Source organism: Paroedura picta, chromosome 13 (assembly GCF_049243985.1).
Source record: "Paroedura picta isolate Pp20150507F chromosome 13, Ppicta_v3.0, whole genome shotgun sequence".
NCBI classification, from domain to species: Eukaryota; Metazoa; Chordata; class Lepidosauria; order Squamata; family Gekkonidae; genus Paroedura; species Paroedura picta.
In genome coordinates, this window is record NC_135381.1 from 7817580 (window position 1) to 7838294 (window position 20715).

The 20715-nt window shown below is 42.6% G+C and overlaps 1 protein-coding gene across 1 annotated transcript; it reads right to left on the minus strand.

Moving 5' to 3' along the window:
- Window positions 1-1721: 1721 nt before the first annotated feature.
- On the minus strand, window positions 1722-20715 carry DGCR8 (DGCR8 microprocessor complex subunit). The gene is made up of 14 exons (XM_077308820.1): window positions 20529-20715; window positions 14407-15409; window positions 13859-14018; window positions 12811-12953; window positions 11505-11787; window positions 10855-11052; window positions 9998-10099; window positions 8788-8886; window positions 7921-8003; window positions 6903-7003; window positions 6043-6149; window positions 4634-4761; window positions 4242-4355; window positions 1722-3088 (listed from the first exon to the last, which is right to left on the minus strand). The coding sequence occupies exons 2-14, from the start codon at window positions 15124-15126 to the stop codon at window positions 3005-3007; spliced, it is 2322 nt and encodes a 773-aa protein (XP_077164935.1). The 5' UTR covers window positions 15127-15409; window positions 20529-20715; the 3' UTR covers window positions 1722-3004.

Sequence of the window (20715 nt, forward strand, 5' to 3'; positions counted from 1 at the left end):
GAGGTTTTGTTTTTCTGACCTTCCTTTTTTCGGGCTGTTACCTTATTAAGAACGCAAGTCAAAGCAAAAGACCTACTCCCATCCACGAGAAACACAGGGACCTTATGACAGAGAAGAGGAAACAGGGCCAAGAAATAGTTTTTTAGGTATTCGAGATTAACTAGAGAAAGACCACACACGTTACAATAGATACATACTTTTTTTCAAATATGTCTTGAATGACACTGCATAAGGATTCATGCGGAAGCAGAAGTTAATGCAACCCTCTACCCTCTACAGTAGCAGCTTGTGCTTATGTGCAAATGCAAGACAGTTACACACTTCAAACAATAGTAAACGTCAGAGTACAGGAATACTTTCAGTGACGACAGCAGTTACATTGTCCCAGGAGTTATTGCGCTTTATCTGAACATCTCGCCCCAAAGAGGCTGCAGAACATCAAGTGAATACCCTTGGTTGTCAAAGAATGCATAATTGGAACAAGCCTTTGGTTCACAATGACATGTCTTATTTTTTCTGGTTTTAACAGCAGCGGTCACCTTCGTAGGGAGTCTAATGCGGGCAAGCTGAGGTAAGACTACAGCAAGACAGTCAAGTCGGCAAAACTCTGCAAAACAGTATTTCTAGAATGAGGCAGCCACAGAAAAACAGGCAGGCAAACCTGCAAAACATCCCTAAAAGTTTCCCCCCCACGCCAGGCACGATGCAAACCTGACTGAAAGAAAGCCAGACTGCTGCTCTTCAGTATTGCATTGGCACGGCCTGGATTTCAGAACAGCGACTAGCAGAAGCTGTCGTTGCATGCTGCCACTGCATCTCGGAAGAGGTGCCCAAGGAAGGTGGCACAAAAAGGAACCCGCTATTTTGTGGGGTAAGGAAAGTGATGTTGCATATGTTAGCATTGGAGTAAAGAGATGGAAATCGCAACTGCCACAGTCCATAATCTTGCAAGCGATCTGATTACTGCCGCTAAGGATGCAATCCCAGCTGTTTGGACGGAGGTTCGCTAGCATTGTGTAAAATGCAAGGGTTTCTAAAGCTACCCCCCAAGCCTATCAGACTGGTTTTTTAAAAAACTGACACTGGTGGTGGAAGCCATTTTGTGGGTGGTAGGCTTATAATACCAGAATGCATAACCATTTAAGGGAGGAAAATCATTCCTGGGGTTCTAAACTAGGAAAAGAGTTGCTGGGCCAAGCAGTGACTCGGAGGTGTCAACGAAAGACAGCTGCAGAATTCAGTGGGAAGATACTGAAATTCTTATATCACCAGCAGCTATTAATGTTTGCCTTCCAGACTGGAAAACAACAATAGAAGCTCAAAAGGCCCCTAGGCCTAGTGGGCCTTTAAGAAGCCAGATGCAATCATTTTATACAAGAAGCATGGATTCAGCCAAGGCCTACTGGAGGCAAGATTCTTCCATGCCGCTTTCCTTTGCATTGTTGCTGCAAACAGGACCCTTTGAGAACACAAGTTCCTCCCGCAGGTGTTTTCTCATTGCCAGTTAGCTACTTGTCTTAGGAAGCTGTTCAGAAGAATGGGCTGAGAGCAGCAGCAGCAGCATGGAAAGAAAGGCCTCCCCTCCCTTCTATCCTCTGGAGTGCAAAAGTGAGCACAGGAGATATTTGTAGGATAGATTATCGGGTTGTAGAGCCTGACCCCTTCACATGTTACGCCATCAAGCGCTACCCAGCTTAAGAAAAGTTTAAAACAAAACAGAATTTGCATATTAGTGTTCTTTATTTCATCTTAATACAGCTTGTTGAGAGAAGGTTCTTTCGGTCTCTCCGATGTATCCCCAATTTACATTCTAATAGTTTCCACAGCAGAAATTACTCTGCCAGGGTTAAAAACGTTTAGTAAATTAAAAACAAAAACCTGTGACAACTCTTTAAAAGAATGCTTAAAGGTTAATCCAGTGATTATTTTTAAAGATAGGCCATGAAACCGACGATTTCTCTTTTTCTTAAGGCTCACGTACAAGCAAGAGCCTGAACTCCTGATTTGATCCAATTGGATTAAGACTATGGTACCCAGGACGGTGTTGTCCTGTCAGGGGAGCTTTAGGCTGCTTTTGAGGAGAGGTTTTTAAGAATGACTCGTCGGGAAGCAAGTCATCAAACGTTTGAGCCACACAATTCTGCAGAAGGGACTTCCGAACATCTCACCAAAGGTGTAAACCTGAAAGAACGCAGGGTGTTCTGGCGATCCCGCTCAAAGCTCCCTGAAATTAATTGTAGGGGGGAAATGAGCAGCCATGTACTCTTTTAAATCTGTGTTGTACGTAAACGAGAAAGGCTTCCTATGCTGCGTGTGTGTGTGTGTGTGTGGGAGATACCCCAGTTAAAAGGCGGCCTCCGTGCTTTTGAGTCCCCTTCTTCTTTAAGAATGTTAGAAATCTGACGCTTACCCCAATACAATAAAGCAACGCTACTGGCCTAGCTTTTCTGGAAAGAGGAACACTGCTTTTTCATTTTATCACAGCGGTTGTCCAAAAGTGTCTTATCAGTGCATGTTTTTATATGCTGAAAGGCAGCAGAGCGCTTCTGAAAAGCAGCTGACTCCACGTTCCTACAAGAGCATGTACGGTTATACTCCTATCTTACACATTCGTTTCACCATTTACAGCGACATTCTGAATTTGATACTTAAACACATCCATTCAAGACAAGCATTGGGGGGGGGGGGGAGTTGCTACAGCTTCTCCTCTGTATGTGCTGGTTTGCCCTTCTGTGCATTGGCTCAAGTGGAGATTTTTTGCTCTCTTTTAATTAAGTATCTCAGAGGTTAAAAGCTAAAAAAAAGGGGGGGAAAGAAACACCCACAAAAAAAAAAAACTCAAAAGTACTATTGCCCTGATGAAGAACAATGCATATTTGAAGCAGCTTGGACTATTACGTTATTTTGCGTTCTGAAGCAAACCCATTCTTAAATAACAGCTGAGGGAAAAAAAAAACTAGCTCTTGCCGATTGTTTATTGCTCCCCAATGGTTGACATTTCTTTTCACACGTCGACTGTGCACAGGGGCTCACTACCAGGTTGAGCAGATTCTACAATCGTCATCTTGGGCTTCTTCCGTGTTTCCTCCTAAAACAGAAGAAGCCAGCCGGGGTTATACACAGTCCTGGTCCCGAACGGGAAAGTAAGCATTTCTGATATTACTGAAGAAAAAGAAGAGTTGGCTCTTATATGCCGCTTTTCTCTACCCAAAGCGGCTTACATTCGCCTTCCCTTTCCTCTCCCCACAACAGACACCCTGTGAGGTTGGTGAGGCTGAAAGAGCCCTGATATTACTGCTTGTTCAGGACAGCTTTATCAGTGCTGTGGCAATCCCAAGGTCACCAAGCAGGCTGCATAAGGGGGAGGAGCGGGAAATCAAACCCAGCTGGCCAGATTAGAAGTCAGCACTCCTAACATTACACCAAGATGGCTTTCTAGGGGTTTTCTTCTACACAATTGTGCCATTTCGGGGGGGTTCTCAAAACCTGAAGATCATTACAGAGTAAAAAAGTTGAGAAAGGCTGCTTCTACAGAGACAGCTGGAATTGGGCACAGGTGGGCCATAATGCCAACCCGGTTAAGAAATTGCATGAAAAATGCAGGACTCTGCCTCTTGACATAATACGAGTCACCACGCCAGCAGAGAGGCAGCCAAGTGACAAAAGGCAAGACCATGTATGCTGGCAGGGGCTCATGGGAATTGTTGTCCATGGACATCTGGAGGACCACAGGTTGACTACCCCCGATCTAAGGGGATCAATCTCACTCTTGTGATCAGCCAACTAGAGGCAGCCTTTATTTCTGCCACATTTTTGTGCAACACTAAAAAGTCCAATGGATGATGTGGGCAGTCGCAGCAGTAATTTTGCAAGCAGCTGCTGCATGCTGCATGGCCCCAGCTGGATTTAAATAGCTTCAAACCACGTTTATGTAGTACAAATACATGAAACACCTAATGTAGAAGTGGGTTTCTACTGAGGTTGAGTGACATGGAATGGACAGGCTCAACATTATGTGTGCATTTCTGAGATGCTTGCAAACCTAAGCAGATTTTTTAAATAAACATTCATAGTTGGAAAAATAATGTGCAGAAGAGCAAAACAGCCATAGCACAACAAATATCTGGCCCTTAAAAGGCATCTCTCCTGCGTATAAACCTTGAAGGCAATTCCCTATACAGATGCGCCACAATGTGAGGCTCCCATGTGCTCCTCGAAGTCAAAAATAAGAACGCACTCACCCTTTCTTGCGCCAGTTTCCTCATTTCTTCCTGCAGCTTGTTCAGGATGTGTAGATTTGGCTTGTTCTTTTTGGCATACTGCTGGAGCTCTATCACACTTTTATCAGAAGTTTCCTACAACGAAAAGGAGAAAAGGAGGAGCTGCAGAGTGGTGCTTCAGTTTGAAAATGAAAAGCTTAAATGACTGACACAGTTCAGGGGAGAGCAGAGAGGCTCCCCCCACATGCAAAAACACACTGGCTGTATGTGGAGGATGCAGTATATCCATCATCTTAACAATAGTGCTTAGGGGACCTGGTTGCTGTTTTGGTGGCACCATGGAAACCCACAGCAGAAAAACAAGCATTCCCCCCCGCAAGAGCACTGATCTTCAAGGAGTGTATCACCCTTACCTGCTTCACCATCTTACTGCTCTCTCTACCGTACATGCGCAATAACGAGCCCCAGTTTTTCACGTGTGGGTGAAGCAGCTGAAGGATTTTCTGAGATGCCAACTGTTTTCCAACTCGCTTGTTTTTACCTGCATGATCACCGTGAAAACAAAGTCAGATACATCAAGACCCTGAAATCAAATCTGAAGGGACTGGTGGTGTCTGCAAGCCTGGAAAAGAAAGCTAATCCCTCCAGTCTTCACTTAGCTTCGTAAAAAGTCCTGAGTGGTTCTGAAGATGGGCCCTTCTTGGTTTGCTCATGTCTTTTCTCCCTGATCATCATCATCTGCATCTAAAGTAGTGCCTACTCTCTGCTTCCAAGCCCTCGCTTATCAGGGCAGGTAAATGTCTGGGGGGGGGGTAGCAGGATTTGAAGTGCAGATGCTGCAGTTTCAGGACCCTGCGGAAAAATGGGAGGGTGGGACCCAATGCAATGAATTTCCAGTTTTTTAATGCACATGTGTATGGGAAATTTATGTTTTCTGCATGTGCAGGTTTTTTCAGAGAACTGCAAGACGCCAACATGTGACCAGCAACTTAAATACTGGTTACAGTTTCTCAAGACTCCTAGCAATATCGCACCAGAAAGTTGCTGCTTTCTTGCCTTTCCCCCCATCACTGTAGCCTCCTATGTCCCCTGAAATGAGGTCTCAATGGGCCAAAAAGAGGTGGGCATGAGGGACAAATTGAGAATCTGCAGCTGGGCGGAGCGAAAATCGCCCTCATCTCTTTCACAAATAGAAAAGTCATTATTCTGGAGGAATTACGGTTTGTATTGACAGAGTGGTATGCCCCAGGATCCAAACTACAGCTCGTATTAGCAGTGGAAATCACATTACAGGATCAAGAATTGCAGAAGAAAAATCAATGAACACTGGATAGTAAATGACCTCTCCTCTATTCGGTAAGCTTCCTCCCCACAGAAGTCAATCGTTCAGCATCCCCCATGAAATGGTGAGTAGGACAGTCCGGCTGAGCCCTCCATCAATTTCGTATTTAGTAATTGACAGGCTGAGCAGACAAGACTTGTAAACCTATTGGTAATCCAGACAAAACTTCAGTCCTGATCTCCAGGCATTATCGAAGTCCTACCAAGAAGATTGTCACTCAGCATGAGATAAGCAACTGTACTTAAAGTCCTGATCGTCATCAAAATTACTAGTGGTCTCAGTCATGAGAAGTTTACTGTCTGGTGTTATGGAACAAAGTATAAAAGAACAGAATTCATCACTGGAAAAGTACTACACAGAAGAGAAAAATCAAACACAGCACAGCAAGTATCTGGGCCTTAAAAGGCAACTCCGCTGCGTACAAGACTTGAGGGCCGTTTACTACCCAGATGTAAACCAATGTGAGAATTTCATACTTACACCATCCACGCACTGTGTGCTTCCCACAAGTCATGACGTATTCACTCTTCTGATTTTTACCAGGAATCACTTCAAACTTAATGGATGTATCACCCATTCCATGGTTTCTTAAGGAAGATTGAATAAAGGGGGGGAGGTTCTTAGCCAAGCAACGTAACTGAACTATGTCTGATCAAATATATTGTCATAATATATGGCCAACGAAACAATGACCTTTTTCACCAAACATTTTAAGCAGCCTTCGATCGCCATACCCACAAAGACAAAAACCTGTCTCTTGCGCTGAGCAAATCTAGCCAAAAAATTTAGGCTCCTTAATATTAGGAAGTAGGGAAGGGGGGGAAGGAATCAAAGGCTGACATTGTAAGAATCCGGGCAAAACTAAGGACTATTAAGTCCCAATGAGTCCGCTGGAATAAGATTAGAATACACACAACTCCCTGATGTAAATCAACAGGATTTTAAAATGCTGAACTTTAGGATCAACTGTGCCAAAGGTAAGCATTTTTTAAAAGGTACTAATGTACCACTCCATGCACAAGAAAAATCCCGCAACATTCCAAGCTCAGTGAAGTAAACTTCCATGTCTTGGTGGTGAAGAGGCTTCGGACTTGGCTACTAATGTGGAGTGTGCTGGTGCTACAGTACAATGCAAGCAGCAGCACAGGTGAGCTCACTTTGAGGCATATTCTACTCCCATTAAGGTGATCATAGTACACTCCTCTCAAGTGTGAGCTGATGCCATTTCAACCAGGTTAGAGGCAGACGGAAGAGCCAAGGAAGCTTATTTGGGGAAGAGACCCCTCCCTCCCCACTGTAATGTACAAGCACCCTGTGATCTATAAAGCGAATAGCCTTACCTTTTAAGGCACTCATGAAGGATTTGATATGGAGACAAGAGCCCAGCTTTACTGGTCAGTTCATATACCCGTGAGTCCTCAATACTGATATGGTTAAAATACTACAACAAAAATGGATAAATTATATGTCATTTAAAGGTGGATATGAAACAAGATAGGAAGTTCAACTCTGCTTTAAACAAAGCTTAATGAGCAAAATCCTAACGCACCCTGCTTGGCCCCAAAACAATCTAAGGATTGTGCCGCATGAAACTGATGTTTTCTGGATAACTTCAGTGACTTGGGAAGTTCTGATTTCAGCTAAGTAATCGGTTTGTTCTCTCCACCACCGCTCTCTTGGTGGATCTGGGTAAGGAAGCGGTTGCAGAGAATGCTGTAAAGCAGTGGCATGGACACAGCTCGTTCTCCTAGCTTTGACATGTTTAGGAGTAAAAAAGAATCAAAGGAAAGCCTCTGCCTACTCCAGTTATAAAAGGGTTTGTATATTTTGGATTTCAGTGTGATCACCAAGATACTGTATACAGAAACATCTTGGCGTAGTAATTCAGAGCAGCAGCATCTAATCTGGCAAGCTGGGTTTGATTTCCCGCTCCTCTACATGCAGCCAGCTGGGAGACCTTGGGCTTGTCACAGCCCTGATAAGTGCTGTTCCCCCAGGGCTCTCTCCTCTGGTGGAGAGAGGGAGGGAAGGCAATTGTAAGCCACTCTGAGACTCCTTTGAGTAGTGAAAGGCTTTTTTTTATCAGGAAGCTGTTTGTTCTTTAATTTTAAGTTAAGAAATTCTAGCTAAACAGCTTTCTGATAAAAGTAGCGTTGGTTTGACAATAATTTTTTTATGGATTTGAGAATGTATACAATGGCAACTTAAGAAAAAATATGGAAGTCTTTTAAAAGTGAATTTTTCTCACTGGATTTTAAAAAATACATGAGCTAAGCCCCATTAAAAAGGCCACCCTACTTTCATTTCCTTGGGAATCAAGTCAGACTCAAAGTAATAAGAGTGTGCCACCCGTCATACCTCTAGTTCTTCACTATCTTTGGGCTTTTCCTCAGAGGTTTGCTTAACAAAGTCAGGAATGAGGATTTCCAGTGTTGCTCGGGCTGCAGAAGAAGTCATTGCAATGGTTAGGGAACTGACGTAATATGGGATTCTGCAGACCTATATTTCTCCTGCAGATGTCGATTACAGTAATTTTCAAACCATTGTTGTAGTAGAGGCCTTGTCTTGTAAGAAATCCCGCTCTCTTTCCAGAACCTGTGTACTACCACTAGGGACATGCAGCTAAATTCTTGTCCTCTGCACATACGTAAAGAGGAAATGCAAGACAGGGATGCAATGAAGAATCAGGTCTCAATGTGAAAAAAAACCCACTTCAAATTTAGAATGCAAGTTCTGTGGGACACTGGGGAGCCCATCTGTTTAAGTAAAACAGGAATGCGTGGGTATAGAGGGCTATCCTCACCAGCACTTTGCTGTGTTATGGAGCATGCAAACATTTTATCCTGGTGAGTCTAGGATACAGAAAGTCAATCAGGCTGGGAGAAACGTGATGAACAAAAAGGAGTGCAGAGAAATGGGGGACAGAATGAAACAAGATCCAATACACTCCTTGCCCAGTCACTCTGTTTTTGTAAAACCTGCTACTGTGTCCCACGGCACTAGCTTTAGTATCCTCGAGAAGAGGAGAAAGGCTCACTTACATGCTAGTTCATACTTTCCCTAGTAGGAAAGTCAATTCCCTACAGAGGGGGTCTCACTTTCTCCCAGCTAACTGAGAACTGGAAGAGAAGATCCCCTGGGTGACTGACCCTGAACATTTTATCTCAACCAAGGGAAGAAAGTGGGCGGAAATGTGTGCAAAATTACTGCATATGGCTACGTTACCAGCTTTATTCTTGGCAAGCTTTTTGCTGCTTGCAGTTCCTGCTCCATACGTCACTCCATCAATAATAACAGAGGCTCCAAAAGGCTCACTTGGATTCTCTTCAAAGAAGGGAGAAAATGGGGAAATGCAATATTTTAATGTACTGCCATCAATATTACTCAAGCGTCCAATTAACTCCATCTATGTCATTTGCCCATAATATTATGGAAGCAGGCCGCTTCTGTCACAGGGTTACAGTAGAGATTTATATATTGTGGAAGTATGTCGCTTCCATCGCAGGTTTATAGACAAGTTTGCAAAGACAGGGCAGAATACAAATCCCAGAATAAGTAAAATAAATAACCACTGCCAATCTTCAAAGCCACGTTACCGTGACAGAACTTCTTCACAAAACAGTCTGAAAACGATGTAAGACCAGTTACCGCTATCAAAAGACATATTTGGTCATTTAGTAGCCTCGATATACATTAGGGTCAACTTCCCAATGTCCTATTGCTTTTCAAGAAAGATTCGAGTGGGTAGCCGTGTTGGTCTGAAGTCGCACAACGAAAATTGAGTCTAACAGCACCTCTAAGACCAACAATGATTTATTCAAGGTGTGAGCTTTCGTGTGCAGGCACACTTCCTTGCACATGCGTCTGCACACAGAAGCTCATGACTAGAATAAATTTTCGTTGGTCTTAAAGGTGCTATTGGACTCAATTTTTGTTGTAGCTTTCAAGAACATTTACTGGCCATTAACATTTTGAACTGTGAATACTACACATTCCAGTGAGTTATGTTCTCTTAACAGACCACATTTTTGGGGAGAAAAGATTTGTGTATACTCCAGGGGCAGGGCCCACATTCCCACAGAGGTGAGCAGCCCCTGCCATGCATGCTGTGGCACACTGTTTGACTCAGCACTGGCTCTCCACTTATGGAGCAAAACCAGGTCCCTCGGTTGCTGGCAGACACTTCCAAGCATGTCCCTTCGTTCCAACTACCTTTTGTTTGCTGGGATACCAACACTGTTAATGTATTCCTGGTACTCGGGCCAGAAAAGTTCCCTATGTTCTGGAATGTGACTGTATTCTGTGAAAGAAAACATTATGCAGCACGGCCAGCTTTTCTGAAAACTGGCTCATTAAGGTAACTACTATGTCAGAGTACAATTTAGACCTTGCAGTCAACCATCTGCTCTAGAAAGAGGCTGTTCTGAACACTTACCACATTCAAAGAAATTGTAAACAGGGCGAACCTTTAGGACTCGTTGCATATATTCGTGCAGGATGCAAACTTCGGACTTCCCATTGGGATTAATAACAAATTCTAGAAAAAGACATATCAGGCATGCTGTTAAAGTGATTTTGAGGGGGCTGCTGCAAACTGCACAGCAACTTTTAACATTAGACTAAGTGTCTTATTCAAACTGAAGAGCAAAGTCTAATGCCATTGTGTACACACACTAACTACTAGGGCAGCTTCATGCTCCACTGCCAAACCTTTTCACAAATGCAAGCTCTGTCAAGAGCAACTTCTGAGAGTTCTAACTTAAAATACAAAATAGAAGAGGGCTCCACCATAAAGAGAAAGTTGGCTAGAGGTGAGTCCCTTCCTTTTAGAATGCTCTGTACTATTTTTAAAGGCAGCTGCTATTGGTGGGCAGATAATCAATTCTCCTGGCTTGGTCACAGGCTGTAATTTCAGCTATCTCCAAATCAGAAAAATTTTGCTATGCTGCTCAGATTTGGTCCTTGGGGGGGGGGGGGCATGTGGTGAGCAGCTTTCTCTGCTCTTACCAACACACAACACCATGATGAAATTTTAAAAGGGAGGCTGTCGTGTATGCAGCGGGCTTCTTGATATTATGAAATGCTTGATAGTGTGATCAAATACTCCAATGCCTAACTTCCTGTTGAAAATGGAATGGTTCATTCATAAAGCTGTAAATTTGAGTATTTTTGCTTGAACTGACTCTTAATTCAAAAACATCACAACCCTAAAAAAGCTGAAGATCGAGCTAGCATTTCGAAGTCTTGCCCTGAATGGCAAATAAATCTTGACCGTACTGTCTCAAATCTTACCTTTCTTTGTAGGTGCATCTTGTACAGACAAGGTAATCAGCTTTTGATTGGCGGGCAGAATGGGCCGCTCAGACTCCGCCTGTTTCCTCTTCATCTCACGGTTGAACTGTCGCCTCTCTGCCCAGGTTCTGAACTTTTTTACAGTTACTTGCTCAAAATCAAAACGCTTTTCAAGGTAATGCCTAAAATCTTCCAAGTCTAGAAAAATAATTACACCCAGTTGTTCCACGTGATACCAAAGAGCCACCTAATCAAGATCTTCCCTATCTATTGGAAGCCCTCCAGCCCAGACACTTGACTGTGATCCCTGCATTCCCTGAGGACCAGATTTGTGGTATATAATTTTACAACCTTCACCTTTAGGCGGCTCTGGAGAGTACACTGGTAACCACATTATTTTCCCCCTCTTACATGAACTAAAATATCTGGTGATGCCCAAGGACTTGGAGGGTACGGTAAGTCCAAAGTTCAGCACGACTTCCAATGTTTTAACACGTTTACTTGCAGTCGCTTACTTGGCACCCCTTCGGGATTCACACTGACTAAATAATTTTATACTAGAAACACGTTTTCAAAACAAGGACTTTGGTCTCCTTGTGTGGTTTGCAAATGTGAGTGAGACCCAGGACGCTCAAGTTCTCAGCACTTACCTACTGATTCGTCTTTGCACACTTCCACTTTGGCCTTAACTTGACCTAAGGCTCCTTGTGCTGCATCTCCCCCAGAGGGGTCTTTCTCCTCTAACGTCCCTGAATCAGCGCCCGTGGAGTCAGGCTCCTCTGCTTGGCACTCCGATTCTAGAGCCTTATCTGCGAGCTTTACAGGCGATACTTCACCATTGGGTGTTATGTCGTTGTTTTGTTCCCTCTCCTCGTTCTCCTTCATCTTCTTGTAATGCAAACAAGGAATGCTACTCAAAGGAGGGTCGTGTTTCTGCAAATATAAGTGTACAAGTGAAAACCTGAGCACAGCAAAACAAGTCTAGTATCTGGCAGCAGCGTTGAAAGTTTGTTGTACACACTGCCCCATCATTTAGCAACATTACAAAATCCCTGAGAATCTTTAGAATGGGAGAAAATGTTAAGTATAGCATTTGGGTCTCCACAGTTCTCAAGTGTGTTGACATTTTCAGCAATTTCTGAAAGGAAAGCACACAAAAATGAGAAGCAACCCTTGGACATACAGGGATAAAGTTTCTCCCCATACTTTACAATTCAACATCTGGATCTCAGTGAATCAGAGTTCCATCCAAGCATGGATGCAATTCATCAGATGCCCCTATAAATAAAGCTCATTTTAATGATGACAGCATCTGATGGATTATGTACCCTGTATTTTTTTTAATCTTGGTAACGCCTTTGATTGTCTTGTGCCATCATTTCTAAGAAAGCATGAAGAAGGTAACTCTGCAATCTGGGTAGCTGGGTTGTTCCGAAGCAATTGGACAATCTTGAGTCCAATAGCCCTGGACTCTAATCTAGAATTAATCTGGGAATCAAATGTTATGATTCTTATATGAAATTTTAAAAAATGCTGGATTTTAATATATGAAATCAATGATATTAATGCAAAAACTAATGTTTTCCTCTATATAACAAGCATATTACTGTTGAGGGCAGCAATACTGGAACCTTAAGATTGGTATCCACCTCTCTGAACAAATGTCAAGTTTCACAGACCAGATCCTGACCGTTTTCATGCCACTCAGACTTTCAGTTACTGTTTCTTATATGGTTCACCATTCCACATGAACTCAAGACGACACCCAAAGCTGAATGCTATAAGGCAAAATGTTCTGTGTGTATCTATGTTTTTTTGTTGGGGGGGGGTCAACCACCTATCAGGGGCCCAAACCTTTGAAGCCCAAGTCATTTGGCAAAGTCCAGCCGAGGACAACAGCAACATTCAAAACCCAAGTCTTTTTGTTTTCTCAAATTACTGAGCTTTGATCCATACCCGTATACTTCCTGTTCCCAAGAAGTAAGGTCTGGACCAGGTAACAACTCTGGATTCTCTGTGGAGATATACAGGAATGCCTGAGTTATGGAATGTCATGATCCATCCATCAGGCAAGGGCTCTGTAGGAGGGCGGCCACGGCCTAAAAGTAAAAAAAAGAAAGCCACTTGTAAAATTGGGTTTTCCCCATTTGGTTAAAAGTTGACTTTTAATAAGAGGCTCAACTTTTCAGGGGGGGGGGAGATGTAGAAAAATAAACTAAAAGGCTGCAGTCCTAAATAAATGTACCTTTAAACCAATCAGTATCGCTGACCAAGCAATATGTTACTAAAAACTAAAATCTCCCATGGTAACAGGTAGTCCTAAAATGAAGTGGATTCTACAGCTTAAAACCACTGAACAGTCCGTCCCACACTCTCATTCAAGCCATACAAAACACACCGAAGCCTCTTGACAGATTAGAAAAAGCACTTCAAGTGGCATTTATTTTTACTCTGTATCTGAAGTTAGTAGGCATTTCGCCATTCAGAGTGAAATTGTCTTTTGAACAGCAGGAAGTATGATAGCGAAACTGATGAAGTTGAAAATAAACCAAAGTACTATAAAATTTTTCATTTTCCACAATACCCAAGAGATTTCTATTTATTTCCAAAATCTGAAATGAAATATCTTCCAGATAGTGTCTGGCTCCAGCCTATTAACTGCAACAAGTACTCCACATTCCAAACGTTTATGATGCCAAACCCCTCAGTGGCGGTGACAATAAACTGCTGCTAAAAAAGCAAAGGCAAACTACAGTACACAGATGGAGGGGCCAGACGTTGGGAGGGCCTGATGCGAGTCACTTATGAAAAGGCCCACTTTAAGAATGTTTACAAACCCAAGATGTGTCTCTGCGTGAGTCTCTGAGTAAGTGCTGTCAGGTCATAGCCAACTTACAGTGATCCCTGCACGGAGCTTCCAAGGCAAGTGAGAAGCAGAGGCCATTTGCCCACTGCCACCATCTCCACACACATCACCAGAAAGAACTAATGTAAACAAACTTACTTTTAAGAACAGTTTTTATTTTGGTCATCATGGGCTGCACGGTGGTCTCCCCATCAGAATGATGGTCGCTCTCCCCTGTGTATTTCTCATCGATTCTCCTCTTCTTGGGAACACAAAGGCCCTCTTCCAGCAGAGCATCCACATCATTATCAAATTCATCCTGAAAGATACATTGTCAGACACTTGTGCCCCTACAGCCACTCCCCTTTTGTGACCGTTCTGATCAGACGAGATGGGTTCACCCACAAATGCCCAGGGAGTTACAAAATCAGGGGCCAGGTTTTCAATAAATTATTAGTGTTCTACTATTTTCATACTCATCATTTTTAAAAGCTTGCATTCCAAAGTTTTACACAGCACATCATATACTCTTAGCACTCTCTCAGGGCATCTTTTGTATGAAGGAACTCTTAAGCCACGAAATTTATACTGAAAAGTCCACTTTAAGACTCAAGTTACAAAGGCAGAAATTTTAAATAGATAAATCCTAGAGAAATTCCTGTCTTAGGTATACCTCTATACACGATTCAGAAACCAGATTTCCTTACCTCGTAAGAATAGTTCAAGTTCTCTTCATCCGCTTTGTCACTCTGGACAATCGCTTTAGACGTAAACCCTCCTTCTTCATCGATTTCCATCAAGTTGTCAGTGAAGTCTTCTAAATCATCCAGAACGGCATACTCCACTCGCTTTTCTTGATCTACATCATTCTCGTCGTCTTTTTTCTCATCGGCTTCCCCGGCTACCCGCGTAGCTTGACCGTTACTACCCCCAAAAGGACAAACATGCATATCACCATTGACATTATTAACGCCTAAGCCTGAATCTGCCTCGTAATCTTGCTCAGCTCCAGTGTACAGAACTTTCCTGTCTTTGCTTTTGCAGCTTTCCGTAAAGCTAACGCTAATTTTGACATCTTTAAGCAACTTAAGATCAGGGGTGAACTTTCTAACTGAAGGCGCATGGCGAGCAGTTCTTGGACTTTGGTCGCTGTTAGGATCTACGATAAGACGACTTTTGTAGCATGAAGATCCCTTTGTGAGCAGCTGCATTCTGCCGACAGTGGGCGTGTCCCCAGCAGGGGTCTCTGACTGTCCATCACCACCAGAGCCAACGTCCATTACCTCTGCGTCACTGGACGTTTGCAGGGGAGGTGGTGGAGGCTGTTCATTAGGCGGCAGTGGTGGGGGACAAGAATCGTTCTCCACATTCACTTCTGTTGCTGACTCTTTTGGAAGGGGGGGTGCATTTTCATAGGACTCCATCATTAAAACTTAAAAAAACAAAAACAAAACCCAAGGCTTTAAAGTATATAATCTATATTCCTAACATGCAGAAGTCCGTCAGGAAAGGTTTTTGTCATGCTCTAGTCAATATGCAACACGGATGATTCAGTTAAGCTGACTACATTGTTCTTTTCATTAATGTAGACAGCTTTCAAAATCACTGTCTCAATTACTGGAAATCACAATGCATTCAGCTTAAATAGCTGAAGTCGAAGTAGAGAGCATCTTCACTGGCCACATGCAGGTGTCCTTGTCGTCTTTCAACCTACAAAGACAAAAATGTGTTGTCACAGAGAAGCTCCAACTTTTCTATTGTCCTGTTATAAAGCAAATGCCATGGCGCAAAATTTAGAATGACACCCCTTTTACCTTTGTGTTGTTAACAAGTATCACAACCAGCAGCTATTGGTGCTTGCTGAATTCAGCTGAAGCAGGTGATGTGTAAAACGTTTTAACAAGGCCATGGCAGAAGAGCTCTTTTCCCATTCTTTACAACGGGTCACTAAATAGATTTCAAATAACTGTCACGGGCCCACAATACTGTGGAAAACAGATGGCAAATGCATAGTCCTGCTTTAGAAAGGCATTTCCATTTCTTTTCCAATTGACAGCAAAACAAATTTGACCAACCCATTGGCAAAATCCAACCCTTCTAGGCAGACATTCAAGCCTACAACAATTATTGCTACTGAAGTCTGGAATTCAGAACCTATATAAAAGGGCACTTCAATGATTCATTGCAATGGTATAATCACAACCACTCCATGCAAGCATTTCTTTGGACTTTGGACAACATGACTGTCCTGAAGGGAAAAAATGCCCACCATCCAGCGATATACCATGACTAAGAGCTCCACCTATAAACTAGATGGTTCAAGTTAAAATCCACCAACCAGGAGGTAACAACACAGCCAATTTTACAGGTTACAAAGATTACGTATGTAAGGTGCTTTGAGCAATTTAAAAGAAGAAATGCAAAAATTACGCTAATTATTCTTGACTACACACAGGGAATCTCCAGTCTGGGGTCCCTTCACTGTGTACTCACACACAAACAGATGCACAACGCAGGCAATGTTGTACGTATGAACTACATATGAACCGGAAGTAATGAAGCCTGTGTATACAATTCATCTTGCACGAAGGACTTCAATCTACTGACTGATGTGCAGCAGGTGAAATCAAGCAAACATTTTTTATGGGTCTTGCCTGGGAGATAATTCTGAAGAGTTTCTACCAAGACTCCATAAACATTTCATTACTGGTCCTATTTTTGAAGCCTATACATAAGCCAAAGATTCTTAAAGCACAATGTGTTTTAAATAAACCTGGATTCCAGTGGTCTCTGCAGTGAACATGGGGACAAATGGGGTACTTGTTGCTAACTGATTCCCAGAAGTCCCTTTTTGTAAACTTGCATTGAGGGTTTTAAGTCTACCTACCAGCAGGGAATGGAGGCATTAACTCTCCTCATCCACCCTTCAAGCCTAGCTGGAATCTGCTCAATTCAAACTTTTACCAAGCAGACCTACTACCCTAAATGTTTCATAAGAATCACAGGGGAGAAAGCACAACACATCCCTCTTTCATATGTCTCCTTCATCAAATTGCTTCATTTGAAAAAACAAAAGGTGGGAAAGAAAGGAGAGGCACAAAAATAGCCCTGTGTAGTTGGAGAAGATAAAAGGGTGAGGGTGGGGATAAGCACTTCTTCCATTTCTGCTTCCACACCTTGCTGCTGCTTGGTATAGGCAGCACAGGAGAAATACCACCTCTGGAGAAGAACCAGTGCCATTTGGGATGAAGCATGCCTTTAAAGTTGCATTTTGTCTGCTGCTCTCAGTGAGAAAGTGCATCATAATTATCAATTTCGGCAGGGGGAAGAAAGGGATATACCACAGTGATGCTCCCCATGAGAACCAGTATAGCAGAGTGATACAATAGGGCAGGGGTAGTCATATTGCGGCCCTCCAGATGTCCATGGACTACAATTCCCCCTCATCCCTGAAGTTCGGCACAAATTTGGCCTGTGACATAAAGAAGCAGCACACATACGGTCCCAAGATCCTCAGAGGAAGAATAGGATAAAATACCTGCCAGCATGCCTATGCGCACCTATCACCTTACACCTTTTTATAATGTATTTATTTAGAACATTTTAATGCTATTTCTCCAGGCATATGCCTAAGGTTGCCTTGGAAAATAAAATCAAGACATTAAGAGAGGTTTTAAAAACACAGCACTAAAAAAAACTCTGGGCCAAGTAGGCTTCCCAGACACATGCCTTTTGTGAAAATTGTGTGTACGAGCATTTCATTTGACATATCTGCTGTGGAAAAACATCAGTGCAAAACCACGAAGCATGTCTCCAAGCAGTTTTCAGTTAAAATGGTTATCTAGGATATCCACCCAAAAGAAGTGTAATTTATATAACTACAGAGAAAAGCTGCAAAATTAAGCAAGCCTTACTTGCAGTTAATATTCAGTTCTAACCATAGCTACCTATCAGGACACAAGGACCTCCAATTTCAGTTAAAACCTATTTGCAAATAAAGGCCCAAAGTTATCATGTATTTCATTTATCAGAAAGAGTTACAGTATTTCAGTATAACTTTATCTCCACTGACTTTTGCTCCCCAATTAAACTGATGCTTCTATGGGGAAACAGCTGATTTATTGTTAGATTCCAGTGGGTAGTACTTGATTATCAAGTTGCTAATTATTCTCTCAATTGAGATATATTTATTGAACCCAAGATGTTTCTCATGCAATTCATTTTCAAGTGAACAAATCCAAATTGCTGTCTTTTCCCCCTTTTATCGCTGGTATCTGTTAACCATTTTCATTTAAAATGAAACATCCTTTGTACAGGAAATCCAACCAATGTGCCAAAACCTGGAATTTATTATTTTTTTTTAGGGGGAGTACAATCTTATTCCTGTGATACAAAAAGACCAGGATTCAAATCACCATATGCCCCAGAAACTTAATGGATAACCTTGACCAGTTACACACACTCAGCCTGGCCTATCTCACAGAATTGTTGTGAGGATGAAATGGGGAAAGAGAACAATACAAGCTGCTTGGAGACTCCACTGGGGGCAAGGCAAGGTACAAATTTATTAGATATATATAATAGTTCATTCACACATAATGAACCAAAGCATAAATGCATACATTAAAAAAGGATACATGCACCTGTGCTCAGTGTGAAGTACACAGTATTATAACTAGTATAATAGAAAGAACATAAGTGGTTGTGAACATAAGGCACTGCTATAGTTGGTCCTGTCCTTATTAATGTTTACCATCTTGTTGAAAATGAAGTGAAAGGCTTCCCATGCTTGACAGCTACAGCCTGCTAGGTATCTGAACAATATAAATCATATACCCATCAGCAGCTAAGTGTGAGTTTGGGCAGGCAGGGAAAATACCGTTGAAACCACCACCACCAACAACAAAGCATTTTGTTTGCAAAGAAAAAGAAAAGGTCGAAAGGAAGGGGGGGATAAAAGGACCTTCCTTTTAAGAATAATCTAGCATTATTCAGTAGCATTTCCAATCTATGATGTGGATTGTAGAATCACTGTGGTGATCATCTGGTATTCATTAGCACCCCTGCTTACCCACCAGCAAGAATTCAGATGGCAGCAAAGTATCATCATCACAATATATATTGTGGGCTCCTGTGGGAATGAGAGCAAAGATCTTCCCAATGTGATTGTAAGAAGCCTTTTAAACTGAGATGTCAGGGACTGAATATGAGATCCTAGGCTGTGACTTAGAATTCTCACTTTGCCAAATGCATAAAATGAAAAATAAAATTGTATTGAAATTCATTATATACATTATCACAAACATATTGCCTTGGAAAGGTTCCTTGTGTTTTCTGTTTATTTTCCACTGTGAACCTTTCTTTTTTTTCATATTTCATTCTAAAATCAAGAAGGCAAACAAAATATTAACAGCCTTCTCTCAGTTTGTTCGAACAGGATCAACACTAAGACATCCTTCTCCATCAATTCTGTACTTCTTTATACTGAATCAGACCACCAGTTCATTTAGACCAGTGCTGTCTATTCTGCCTAGTGGTAACTCTTCAAGCCCCCAGTGGAGATGTCTTACTCTTTAATTGGAAAGGCCAGAAAGGCACTTAAATGTTGCAAAAAAAATTAAAATAACATTGTAGTACCTTAGGGACTTAATAGATTTTCTGTTTTATCAACCACAGAACCCTATAGGATAAGCAAACTCCAAATACTAGGAGAACTAGCTCCGATGCAATATGTTACACTACAATTAATCTAGAGAAAGGAAGCACATTAGGAACACCCAAGCACATGACACTCCCTTTTCTATTCAAACCACAAGTTCCAGCCCCAGGGCACCTAAAAACAGGTGCCTAAACTGCACCAAGAGGAACACTAACCTATTTCTAATTACACTGCGGGGCTGTATATTTCTGGGGAAGTGGCAATTTTTTTAAAAAAGTATTTTATTTGCCTTGAATAGTAAGCCAGGAAGCAAAACGGGGCAGAAAAAATAAATGAGTAAGATCTATTAAGGTTTTTAAGGTGCAAACAATACAAGAAGGATACACAGTCTAGATAGCCTACTGGGAAGGGTGGGCCATAAAACAATAATAGTTATTATACTCAAAACAAAATACAAAAACTGCGTGGGGAATAGGCTGCATAAAGAAACATACTGAATTACGCTTAAAAAAACGATCTCAAAAAACTTGTGGGAAGATTATTTAGAAGCCTTGAAAAAGGAGAAAAAACCTTAAGCCAAACAGGAACCCAGTCACCAAAAAAGGAGAAAAACCTTAACCCAAATAGGAACCCAGACACCAAAAAAAGAAAACCCTTAACCCAAACAGGAATCCAGGCACCCAAAAAGATTAACAAAAAGGGAAATGCCCGCAGACCTCTAACGTAGTTATAAAAAATCCCGTCTTTATTCATATTACATTACTATGCATATAGAAGTATGATAAATATGATAAATAAATATCGCATCTGATTTTATCTACTATATAGAAAGCCTTTGGGTGTCTTTATCTTAACAGTGTGTATATGTAATTTCAAAAAAACCCTGGAACGTATAGCTAACTACCTGCCATTTCAGAAACTTTGGGGCGCACCCTAGGGACACTGCTGGACCTCCACCGAGGTTCGAGACCTCTTAATTTCTCAGACCCGACCCAGCATCTTCCACGGTGCAGCGCTCCTCGGGTGCCCCACACGCCCTCCTAGGGAGGCCTGGGGAAAGCCGGGGGGAAGGGAAGAAGCCCTGCTTGAGGTCGGCCACCCGAGAGGCGCGGGGCCTGGGCGAGCGGGGTGGGCGCAGACCGCGCAGGCACCGTCCGGCCCGGCACCTACCTGGGCCATGCCTGGAGTGCCCCGGCAGTCGCTCCTCGACGGCTCGGCCCTGGCTGCTGGGGTTGGGGCGCTGCCCGCCACCCAGCCCCGGCTCTTCGGCCGCCTCCGCTTGGCGCCCCTCAGACCAGCCGCTCGCGCTGCGCCGCCGCCATCTTTAAACGTCTCGCCCCGATTTAAAAAAAAACAC